The following is a 12,735-nucleotide window of genomic DNA, read 5'->3' on the forward strand; positions in this document are numbered from 1 at the left end:
CTGACTTAATAACTGTAACGTGTACCACATGCAGACTTACATACAGCAAACAGCACACTGAGTATGTAACACCAAGACTTTGGAAGTTTATGAGGCAACTGTTACTGCCAGTTGGAGAGGACAATTTCCTGAAAGGCCAACTGTGTGCCTGAGATTAGCTGTCTATTCCGCTCCTCTGATAACCTGAAGTTGTGCAGGAAAGTCACACTGGAACAAGAGCACTGCTGCTCCCTGCAGGCAGTTCTACGCTACTGCAGAATAATTCATTGGCTGAAACACACTACTGAAGCAGTAACATACCCCATGGTTGTGGAGGGGGCTGTAGCATTATTCTTCAGTTCCTGCACATTTACCACTTGAGGGACATTCTTCAAAGTTGATTCAGTCAACGTACTGACAGCTATTTAAATAGAGAAGAGAAAGGCACATTAATTGCAATACAAGATCAAAATTCTAGCCAGGTCTAATGAATAACTAGGACACAAGCAGAATGCAAACTTATTATATAAAGGAAATTTAGGTGGTTCTGCAGCACTGTGTTCAATGGAACACCTGGCCTACGCCCTTCATAAAGATTATCCAATGAAGCTTTGTGCAATTTAATCAAATGTACTAGTTCAGAAAAAAGGAATTCACCAGCCAGCTTTTATAGAGCAGAGCTGAGATACCTGCCATATTGGCTTGTCCTGGAAAAGGGCAGAAAAAGCTAGAGGATTACCAGTGTTTCTGCCTCTACCATGCATTCATTCATTCAACCACTCTTTCACATGAGCTTATTATTGTCAGACTCTGTTAGGTGCTCGGAATACCAAAAATGTCTAAAATATAGTGTCTTCTTTAAAGAAGTTCATGCTTTAGTGAGAGAGACACAGTGAATAAAATATGAAAAATGGAGCTTGAACCAAAATGGAGGAGGAGGCCAAGCAGGCCTGAATTAAGGAAAGGTACCAGGGACTGATGTGGCACTTAATTACCTGTCTTAGGCTTATCAGCTTTCATACCTTTTTTGTATGTGTCTTATAATTTATAAATAACTATTAAGGCCTAAGCAAAGCTCTTGGATCTTCTCCAACTATTTTGGGGCAGTTGGACTTGTAGCCCAGGTAGGATGGTGGCTCTATGGCAGCTCACTCCACCCCCTCCTTCAGGGAGTCACCAGGGATGCCCTGCTTATGACTGCACATAGTTCATCCTTGACACTCACAGGTGCCCACACCTTCGAAACTTGTTTTTGAATAATGTCTTCTGAAATGATCACACCACCTCCTGCTGAGAATGGACTAATCCTAAATCCTGGTAGACTTGAAGCTGATAAATAATCAATCAGCTTGATTTTGGATCTGTTCAGTACAATGCTAAGATTCTGCTTGGTCCGACTAATATTTAAAACATCAAGGAATTCTTATATTTTTCAGAATGCTCAAAAGTACCTTAAAAAGTTCTGTTGTTTTTTCTCTTTCATATCTATTTTAGGTGTCTTAGTAAGGGTTTTAATCTGAACTTTCCCTAGAGATCTATTATCATCTAATGGCAACTATTTTTGGCTAAATCAAACCACCATGTCTTTTCCATCTTTTAAAATTTTAGTGTAAATTGCCATATGTTCTAAGCAGGTATAAAACTAAAAAAATTCATTCAGCTAAAACAAAAATATGATTTATAGACAAGTTTCTCACTCTTGGCACTACTGACATTTTGGAGATAGATAATCCTTTATTGTAGGGTTCTCTTGTGCTTTTGGGAGTTTCTTTGCAGCATTACTGGCCTCTACCCACTACAGGCCAGCAACACTGCCAACTGTTGGAGGGGAAGCAGGCAGAGTAAAAAAGCCTCTGGTTGAGAAGCACTGGCTTGTAAAAACTGATTAACTGAATTCCGAGGCAAATTATCTAGAAATCTTGATGTAGAAGATTATGGAGAGCCACAAACCACTGACAAAATGCAGGAGCTGATTAGCTCCTTAGAGCTTCAGGTTTCCAGGTTAAAACTGCAATCTTAAGAAAAAGCTGTACTTCAATACAAAGAACACAGGATTGGAGTCTGGGCTTTGTTGCATATTGGTTGGTGACCTTTGCCTCTCGAAACCGAGCATTACTCAAAAGCAAAACAGGCACATGTACACTCATTGCAAAGGGTGGCTCAGATCCTTAAAATACTGCGAGACAACTCTAACATTATTAGGTGATCTAACAGCAAAGATTAATTCTGGGGCTTAAAGCAGACATTATTAAAAAATAGGGATGAATCCTTATTATGTTGAATCTAAAAAGAAATGATGCAAATGAACTTAACATGGTAGATCTTATACAGCCCTTTAAGGGCAAGTTTCCAACTGAGTCTGCCCTCTCAGAACTCTCCCCCAAAAGGCGCAAGCTGTCACATCAGTCCTCTTTCCTGAAAGGCAGTGAAGGGCCCGCTGTTTCTTGGCCGCTGTGTCCTGGCCTGTGGCTCAGAAAGCTCAGCATCAGCCCCTGTACCGGTGCTTTTACCTGGCGCCTGACTGGCCATCTGCCGTCTCAGTGCTGCTGCAGCGGCCGCCTGGGGGGCAGAGATGGGGTGGGAAGGGCCAGGTGCACCATGCTTCACGGTTTTTGTTGCGAGCATGGTGCTATCAGCTCCTTGGGGAATAATTTTGCTAGCAGGTGTAGACACTGAGGGAAAAAGTAAAGTTAAGTGAGACAGTGGGTCAGAACAGAAGCACACACAAAAATTAAAAGGGTAAATTCTCCATGTTAGGTTGCAGGGAAAATGCGAAGATTTAAAATCCTTAAGCATTAACAGAAAATACTGGCAAACTGACAGGTTGGCACTTTTATCTTTCAAAGATGCTGTATGCTATTTGTCTGCCCACTTCTACTGGCAAAAATATGTTACATGATCATTTCCTCTGACACTGAGTGAGATATAACTTCTATGCCCATACAAAGCAATGAATAGTTAGCTCTCCTCTCACAAATCTCTCCATTCTGGTACCTCATGCCTAGGTTGGTCTACTTAGGAGTCACTTCAGTACAAAATCCTGACCCTCTGAGCTGAAGATCTAACAGCCCAACATAGGTCCTGTCAGCAAGCCATCAGAGATAACGAGCACCATGGCTGGTGAGCCCTGAGACAGGACATGGCTTCAAGCTGAAATGAGCCGAGGTCAGAAGGGCACATGCTGTCCTCCACGTAACGGGCAACAGTGTGAGCCTTGCAGCGCCTCCTCTTCCTCACAGTGCCCTACCAACCACTTTCAAGGGGAAAATATCTCTTGACTCTGTCTGTAATTTCTAAAAGATCAGCAGAAATGGGCTAGAACCCACAACTTCTGCGTGTGCTAGTAATAAAACCCAGCCACAGTTCCTTCATGAATTAGGAACCTCTTAGGGAAAAGATTGTTTCTGGTCTCACTGTTTACTTACTTGAAGTTCCCATCATACCCTGCGAACCATGAATCAGGTGAGATTTAGCAAAAGGAGTTGCCTGGGGTAAGAGACTGGGCTGGATGGAAGGTGTTCGAACCACAGGAGCGTGCCGGGGGACCTGGACCACTGTGTCGTCATCCTTACAGGATGTCCGTGTGTCTTCACTCTCCAGAGACTGGGAAATGGATGACGTTGAGCTGGCTTCATCCAAGTCTTCATAATACCTCTGAGACAGGAAGGCCGACCGAGACAGGCTGGCTACAGAGCCCAAAACAAAACACAACTGAGACAATTCAAGTCCAAAAAGCTATGTAATTTTCACTGTTGCTAGAGAACTGTCCAATTTGTAAAGTGACTTAATTATTACTTATTTTAAGTGGAAGTAGCTGCGGCTGAATGTGAACAAAGATAGCCTTTGCTCAAATGGGTTTTGCAAAACTGAGCTGTATAGGACAAGAACATTTTGACTGTTAGGCAAAAAAATGTGAGGTGGGACACAGGATGCACACTGGTGTAAAAGCAGGACGTTCACGGGCAATAACGCCACCTCAGAAAAGCAACAAACTCCCACAGAGTGAACAAGCAGTCACATTGGTGTCCCTGCTTTCCAGCAACAAACTTCTAAGAATAGGCCTAATACAAACTGGAGAAGACATCACATCCTCAGTCCCGAGGATCTCAAACAATGCCAGGTAAATCCAATGCTTCTTTTGAATGAGACAATTAGTTTTTTTAAAAAAAAATCACTAAAATCGATTCCCACTTTCCCTGTTTTGCTCCTTCCATAGACTGTAAGGTTAGGCTTTATGCCATGTTACTTTCTACCATGAATTTCAGAAGTCATGTTACTGTCTGTGTATTGGAAACACCAAAACCAAGCAAAAAACAGCCCTCTCGCCTCCTCAAGTTATTTAAAAGTATTGCTAATACTTACTGACTTATGTGTCCTATGGGCGCATCACTCTGCAAGATTTTACGTATCATAATGCGAGTGTAACATGGGCTTCCCTGGTGACTCACTCAGTAAGGAATCTGCCTGCAACGCAGGAGACCCAGGTTCGATCCCTGGGTCGGGAAGATCCCCTAGAGAAGGAAATGGCTACCCACTCCAGTATTCTTGCCTGGAGAATTCCATGATCAGAGGAACCTGGTCCGCTGTATAGTTCATGGGGGTGCAGAGAGTCAAACACAACTGAGCAACTAACGCTTTCACTTTTTTCAAACATAATATAAACAATTGCAAGTGAAAACCACGCATGGGGACTTCCCTGGCAGCCATAGCCAAAAGAATTTTTTAAATTAAAAAACGCTGTACTAGGGCTACTGCTAGGTGGCAATGTCAGTTTGGTAGCCACCAGCCATGTGTGGTTATTCAGATGAAAAACAAATGAAAAATTTGACCTCTAAGTTGTACCATCCCCCTTAAAGCACCCAATGGCCACCAGTTAACTGCTGTATTGGACAGTACAGATCCAACATCACAACCACGGCAGGAAGTTCTACCGGACAGCACTGTACCAAAGTGTTTTGAGGCAAGTCAGTGTGCAGCATAGCCCCTCAGCAAGTCCATTTATAACTACCTGCGCCTGCACGTTCTATGTCTGCATCTCTCATTAAAGTAGCCACTAGCCACGCGTGCCTACTGAGCATGTCTTTTTTCAAATGCAGCCTTACTCAAAATCCGACACAAATCAGAAAAGTAAAGCTTTTCCAGCTAAAGTGAAGGCTAGGACCCCTGGAACCAGTTCAGTGTCCCCCCAAATCCTTGGCAATCACTGCCACAGAACCTGAGGACTATGGAAAACACAGTGTGAAAGCCGAAACTACCACCTCGAGTTGACTATGCATAAGCTTCTTCTTAATCCCATATTCAGACGGATGACAGATTCTAGAGACACTTCCTCTATCTCCCATTAAGAACCAAAGGAAAACACACACAGACGCACACACACACAAACCCCATCCTACTCCCACACAATGTACTATACAGTTTATCCTAAAAATTCAGGACCGGGTTCCTCTACCTGGAGCAGTGGATCTCACTGGGGGGGTCTTCCTCTTGGCCAAGAAATTTCTCAGTTGTGCCTGTTTCACGGGGGACAGTTTAGCTGCAAGAAATTCGTGAACCCATAAATGCTTAAAACTTGGTTTTTAAGGTCAATAGATGAAAGAGAACAGAGTTTAAAGACTGGGGAGAATGCATTTACCTGGTACTTTAGGCAACGGCTTGGGGTGAGACTCTAGAGTCGTTTTCAACAAAGCATTGCGCAGGCTTTCGAGGTCACTGTCAAAACTGAAAAAGGACAATGTTACGTATGAACCAACTATTACCTGAGAAACTGGGACTCATGGTAATGGTGATGGTACATTATCCTCCCAAATACAAAGGCAAGAGATAAGAGCATCCTGAAAAGGAAATGGAAAATCTGACCAAACAATGAATTAACCCAAAAGGAAAATGATCAGTCTCACTATCACATCCCACCCCAGAGCAAACACAACCCCAATAGGGCTCTAGAAGGAAGGGCAATTAAAATCTATACATTCAGGCTAAAGGCAGTTACCACTTTGGTAACTTTAGGGGTAAACTGTCTAAGGCAGGGTCTGAAATCTCCACACTTGCAAAATGACAACTCTGAGTTTCCAGACAAGTTGATCAACCTAATCCTGACAGCTAATTTTCAATTGAACAATAATGCTATGACTACAGTACCAGCTATTATCTATCGAGGGCCTGTTCCATCAGGCACACTGCTAGGTACTTTAAAGACTTAAACCCTCCAGTAACCCCAGGAGGTGCACATTGTTAGTTCCCTGCGTGCACGCGTGCTCAGTCATGCCCAGCTCTTTCGCAATCCCACAGACTGTAGTCTGGCAGGCTCCTCTGCCCATGGGATTGTCCAGGCAAGAATACTGGAGTCGGTTGCCATTTCCTTTTTCAGGGGCTCTTCTTGACTCAGGGATCAAACCTCCGTCTCCTGCATTGGCAGGGGGATTCTTTACCATTGAGCTACTTGAGAAGGCTATTGTTAGCCCCACTTTTTGGCAGAGGGAAAAAGGATCAGAGAGGGTGAGGAATCTGACCACGATCACAAAGATGAAAGACAGCAGAGTCACTTTCAAACCCACATCTCAACTACTCTGCGACTAGTCCACTTTGCTCTGTGTATTTATTCGCTCATCCCACCTCATTTACTAAGCGCACGTGGCATTAATATACGTGTTCTCCTGCACACCTGTGTGTGGTGCTCTGGGAGGGAACATCCACGGGAAGGCTCCAATGGGAGGTCTGGTTGTAAAGTCGGAGCTGCTGGAGACTATCCACCAGGTGATTCAGCCTCTTCCTCTGTTGGTTGATGATTTCCCGGTTGTTGGCAAGAGTATTAAATAGTGTCTCTCGTTCTGGCACAAGCAGGCGCCTGTTTAGACCAAGGAGGAAAGAACTGTATAAGAACGGTTCAAATAAAAGAAATTTCTACTGGAAAGAAAACAAAAAAAGACTGTAACAGTGAAAATAATAAAATGAAGAACCACTAGTGGGAAAGAAATAGCAAGACGTTACTAAGAGGGACTTTTTTGGTGGTCCAGTCATTTAGAATCCACCAGCCAATGCAGGAGACAAGGGTTCGATTCCTGGTCCGAGAAGATTCCATGTGCCATGGAGCAACGAAACCTGTGCTCCATAACAAGAGGAGCCACCTCAGTGAGAAGCCCGAGCACAACTAGAAAGTAGCTCCCACTGTCCACAACTAGAGACAGCCTGTGTGCAGCAATGAAGAGCTAGCATAGCCAAAAAACAAACTAGTCAATTAAAACAAAAAAGCATGTCTTCAGAGTGCCGTCAAGAAACAGAGGACAGCACATGACTTGGCGGCAGGGGGTCCCCTAACCAAAAGAATTAAAAGGAGAAAAGGACAATGGTCCCTTTCTTTCTGGTGACAAGGTCATTAGCTCAACATATATTTTTTAAAGGCATTTCAGTGGGGTTCCAGATAATATTTGGAGAAGGGTCTAAAAGAGACGTGCCAGCAAAAAGTATAGATTTAAGAATCAGAACTCCGCAGAAAGGAAACTTAAAAAAGGACATTAAGTATAAACAGAAAATCCATGGGGTTGTTTAAAGGAGAAGAAAGCCTGGCTTTTCTTGTTAGCCTCATGCACTTTTAAAAAAGTCAACGTATTAATTAGACAAGAGTATTCCAACTGTCAAGCCAAGCAGAACGTTCATGCTGTCAGGTCAAGCCATTCTCTCACTTGGGGAGGAACATGAATTTAGCAACAAGGGAGTGCACTCTGAAACCTCTTAGAAAGGGGCCAGGCTGCCCCAGGGACAAGGGCTCCAGGGCACAGAATCTGCCCCTGCCAGTGTTGGGAAGATCAATTTTCACCTCTGTCTTACCACATCTATGCTCTGAGCTTCCTCAAGTTAGGGACAAAGCCTTTCTCCACACTGTACAATATCATGTATTAAATTCTGTTTACTGAATTTTAAATACATTCTACCCCTGCCCCTGACACAACACTCAGGCTGCCCTACTTAAGTCTGTGACCTCACAGTTTTGTAAACAAATAAACAGATCATTTCCTGGTTTATTTCCTTACAAGGCTAATCACACTGATCAAGTGTAGGTGTTTCAGAAATCTAGCATTTGGAGGGCTGACCTATTTTTCACATCATCTTATTGCTTTCACAATGTACTGCATTCTATTCCTTCTGGAAAACACAAGGCATCAAACCAAACATCCATGGACAGAAGATCACAAGAGAAGGTTTTCCTCTATGTTATCATTCCTCTCATCCTTTTAGTTATCCAAACTAATTAGCAATGTTTCCTTCAAAAGAAAATCTGGAATATACAGGAAAGTGTAAAAGAAAAACCCCTCTGAATCCCACCTTACAGCTATAAGTGAGTATTCTGATAGATTTATTACCAGCCTTTTTTTTTACATTAGACTTCCACACTGAGGTCATCTAGTATGACTTCATGTCTTAACTTTTTCATTTCTTATATGCTGTACCTAATAATTACAGTTACACAATTATATATTTTGTATATTTCATATAAAACAGAAAAGATATTTAACATGATTTTTTGAGAATATGAGATTCAACGGTTACCCAGTACTTTGTTTAAGAGAAAAATGTGGTCAGATTTAGCTACTCTTAACTTTTGCATAACTAGGCTGAATCCAATTTTTCACTCTCATAAACCGTGCTGTAAATTCTTTTATGTATTATTGTGAGCAATGTTATTATTCCATAGAATTTCTTGATGTATAATGACTGTGTCAAAGAGAAAGAACCTGTGTAGGGTTTTCGGAAACCTTCCTAGATGATCTTTTTAGAAGGCCACAGCACTATCAAGATGGTGGGTGAGAGATCTCGCTCACTTTTGTTTTTTCTTTTGTTCCAGATGCCGATCCCACTCCAAGTCTAGAACATCATTCACATCTTGGACAGCAAATTTCACATACTGATGAAGGCGCCGGATTTCCTACAAGAAAAAAATGAAATGGCAAAATGACTTGGTTTTCTAGTAGTTTGCAGGAATGTGTCTCAAAACAGTTAAAATGACCTTGAAGTCTTTTCAAACTGAGAACCACAAGGAATAAGGAAAACATAACAGGTTTTAATATAATCGTTAGATGGAGAGGAAATGGCAACCCACTCCATCATTCTTGCCTGGAAAATCCCATGGACAGAGGAGTCTGGTGGGCTACAGTCCATGGGGTCACAAAAGAGTCAGACACAACTTAGTGACTAAATAACAACAAATAATCATTAGAATGTTAGAGAAACCCAACCTTTAAAGTGTGTGACAGAGAGATAGTGTTAAGAAAAGGGAAACAGAAAGGGTGTGTCAGCCCAGGGCCTCTAGGGAACCGATGTTCTGGCTTAGTTCTCATTTTTCAGCTCTTATAAAGTATCTCCACGTGGCCTAGGAATTTTCCACTGTACTCTGCTACTCCAACAGTATACCCATTTAGATTTTGCTCTCCCACCCATGAAATTAACTGTAATACAGACAAAATTATCCTACAAAACAGCACTGAAAATAATTCTGCACCTATCTATTCACAGAATAGAACACATAAGTCATCTCATCAGCAGGGGAAAAGTCATTTCTCAAAAACAAAGAATAGTATCAGTACTAGAAATGGAATTTTCCATTATTAAAAGTCTTACCTATTAATTCATTTTAGGCCTTCAATAATTTTCTTTAAATTCTGATCTAGTGTTAACCTTTATGGCGCCATAACTTAACTCTCAAAAATTAAAATAGAGCATTCTACTAATGAAAATGAAGCATTCCATTAAATGTGTATACAAATGAAGATGAAGTGCTATACATTGGGAAATACTTTTACATCTGTACCAAGATCTTATTGTGTTTAACTGTATTTTCAAAATTATTCTTGGACAAGGGTATGTGCCCTAACTGAAAATGACAATGTCACTTAAAAGAGAGTCAGGCTTATTCTAGGAAGCAGCAGTAACCTCAGCATCAAATACAAATTTCAACTCAGTACTCTGTGACTACAGGGAGGCCCTTTACTGCGGACACTTCAAAAGTGACCGTATCTCTGCATGAACTCATGCTGTTTCTTCTGAATGCCCTCCCAAACTTGTTTACCAGGAAAACAACTCCTTTTCTTTTAAGGCCAATAAATAGCTGCTACATTAATAATTATTATTATTCCTGATTTGATTTCTAAATATATCTTTTCAACAGCTACTTTCTACCAAGCTTCAGTTCAGTTCAGTTTAGTCGCTCAGTCGTGTCCGACTCTTTGCGACCCCATGAATCGCAGCATGCCAGGCCTCCCTGTCCATCACCAACTCCCGGAGTTCACTCAGACTCACGTCCATCAAGTCAGTGATGCCATCCAGCCATCTCATCCTCTGTCGTCCCCTTCTCCTCCTGCCCCCAATCCCTCCCAGCATCAGAGTCTTTTCCAATGAGTCAACTCTTCGCATGAGGTGGCCAAAGTACTGGAGTTTCAGCTTAAGATTTAATGAAAAATTATGTTTTTGTTGATCCAAAAAACCTCAAGGGGGAAAGTGCTGTCTTCTTTGTTGTAGTCAAGGAGGTATATATGAAGTGGGTTAGCACTCAGAGGAAATGAGCAACTTTGTCTGGGCAGTCCTGCAAACCCGGACCTTCCAAAGGAGTGTGCCCATCTAGGTATCTGTTTTCGGCAGCTCTGGTGAGGTTCTCCTACCTGGAGTTGAGCTTCACTCCTGGGGTCCAGCGGCCTCTTGTAGAGCAAGTGCAGATATGCGGAGTCACGGTTCCTCTCATTCTGTTCTCTGGCTTCTTCGACACCAGCAAAGCCCTCCAGTAAAGTTGTCTTCAGGGTACTTATATCTCCATGAAGAGACTAGAAAAGGCACAAGGATGGGCTGACACAAAAGTGGTATTTCTGAGAAATAAACCTTTCTTGCTAGATCAAGGTGGTGCTTCTCAAATATTTAACAAGATGAACATCTGAACAGAGCCAAAAGTGATTTCACTGCTTGGAAAGAAAGATACTAACATTAATTTTTTTGTTTTTCCCTTTTTCATTAAAAAAATACAACTTTGATGATCAGAAACTGAGGAAATAAAAATAAAAATACTGGTAATCCTTCCGTCTAAAGATGATCACTGGGATTTCTCTGGCAGTTCAGTGGTAAGGAAGGGCCTTGGTGCTTTCACTGTCAAGGGTGTGGGTTCAATCCCTGGTCAGGGAACTAAGATCCCGCATGTTGCAGGGTGTAGTCGAAAAATAAAGAATAAAGAAATGAATAAATAAAGATGATCACTGCTAAAACCTTGGAGAATTCTCCCCTTTTTTTTAACTTTTAAAATTTTTATTGAAGTATAGTTGATTTAAAATGTTTCAAATGTACAGCAAAGTGATTCAGTTTCACATATATATACACACACACATATACTTCTTTTTCCGATTCTTTTCCATCATGGGTTATTATTAATACAAGACATTGAATACAGGTCCCTGTGCTATATGGTGGGTCCTTGCGGTCTATCTATTTGATATACAGAGTGTATATCTCTTAATCCCAAATTCCCAATTTATCCTTCCCCCACCCTTGAGAACTTTCCTGTTTCCAAGCATGATATTTAAGACAAGAACTCTGGACTCAGGCAGTCTGAATTGGGATCCTGGCCCTATCACTCAGTAACTGGGTGACTTTGGGAAAACACTTCATCTCTCTAAGCCTAGGTTTCCTGTTCTTGCAAAACAGAAAGAATAATAGTGCCTACCACACAGAAAAGCTGTGACGATTCATTGAGATAATATTGAGACGCCTGGCACATAGTAAAGAGTAATAATAGAAACACAGGGGTCTCCCCTGGTGGTCTAGTGGCCAAGAGCTCTCAATGCTGGGGCCTGGGTTTGATCCCTGGTTGGGGAACTAGATCCCACATGCCACAACTAAGACCCTGTACAGCCAAAAAAAAAAAGTAACACAGTAAATAATACAGCGAACAGCAAACATTTGTTATTTTTATATTGTGTCTGCTCTTGAGTATCCTGCTTTTTTCTTAAACTTAACACTTTATAACCTAACAATTGACTATAAAAGACAGTAAGTTTTCTCCTATAAATGACCCACAATATCTTCATTAAAGTTTGCTTTTATACCAAGAAAAAAAGCTAGTAAACTTTCAAATATACCTAAACTAAACTAACAACTAGAACAGACTTTAATGGAATACCTTGTGCCAATGGGGTACAAAGCACTTACTGTATTTTCCACATGAAAAAACTAAAACATAGAGCTGCTAGAATAACTTGCACAATGTCACATAGTTTCTTGTTCAATATCCATGGGAAATCACATGGACCAAAGTCCATAGGGTCACAAAGAGTCAGACACGACTTAGTGACTAAAACAAAAGGTAGGGTTTGAAGTCAGGCATTCCTGGGTAAACCACTCATCCACATAAAAAACACTACCAGTGGTCCTTTAAGAGAGAAAATATATATGCCCATGGAGTATCAGGATGACAATGTCTAACTTACGAACAGTATCAAAAACACAAACCTCTGTGGTCTCTTTAATCTCCAAGAGAAAGGTGTGTAGGTCATCTGATTCTGTTCGCAGCATCTTCATCTCCTCAGATGTGCCCACCTGGAAACAGGCTTTGGACGTTCGGGCTTTCAACTCTTCTAGCTCCTTCTGAAAGTGAGCGATCTGTCAAGGCCACAAATGAGGAGACGACTCAGTCTGAATGGTGTGGCAGGCCTGTCATGGCTTCTGGGCCCTCTAACAGCACAGACTCCCAGGACACGCCAAGGCTCAATGGCCAGAATAAAA

The 12,735-nt window shown here is 41.7% G+C and overlaps 1 protein-coding gene across 3 annotated transcripts in view; it reads right to left on the reverse strand.

The window, feature by feature from the left end:
* Positions 1-12,735, reverse strand: part of NUP214 (nucleoporin 214) — an 89,579-nt gene that overhangs the window by 51,224 nt on the left and 25,620 nt on the right. For 2 of the 3 annotated variants that reach the window (XM_068963787.1, XM_068963780.1), the window contains exons 16-24: positions 12,463-12,612; positions 10,632-10,790; positions 8,799-8,902; positions 6,644-6,826; positions 5,615-5,700; positions 5,432-5,515; positions 3,405-3,665; positions 2,490-2,651; positions 301-400 (exon numbers count right to left, since the gene is read on the reverse strand). In XM_068963787.1, the coding sequence (XP_068819888.1) occupies positions 301-400; positions 2,490-2,651; positions 3,405-3,665; positions 5,432-5,515; positions 5,615-5,700; positions 6,644-6,826; positions 8,799-8,902; positions 10,632-10,790; positions 12,463-12,612 (1,289 nt within the window). Of the gene's footprint in view, positions 1-300; positions 401-2,489; positions 2,652-3,404; positions 3,666-5,431; positions 5,516-5,614; positions 5,701-6,643; positions 6,827-8,798; positions 8,903-10,631; positions 10,791-12,462; positions 12,613-12,735 lie in introns of those variants that run through there. The other variant, XM_068963795.1, reaches the window with a different exon arrangement.

Source organism: Capricornis sumatraensis, chromosome 1 (assembly GCF_032405125.1).
Source record: "Capricornis sumatraensis isolate serow.1 chromosome 1, serow.2, whole genome shotgun sequence".
NCBI lineage: Eukaryota > Metazoa > Chordata > Mammalia > Artiodactyla > Bovidae > Capricornis > Capricornis sumatraensis.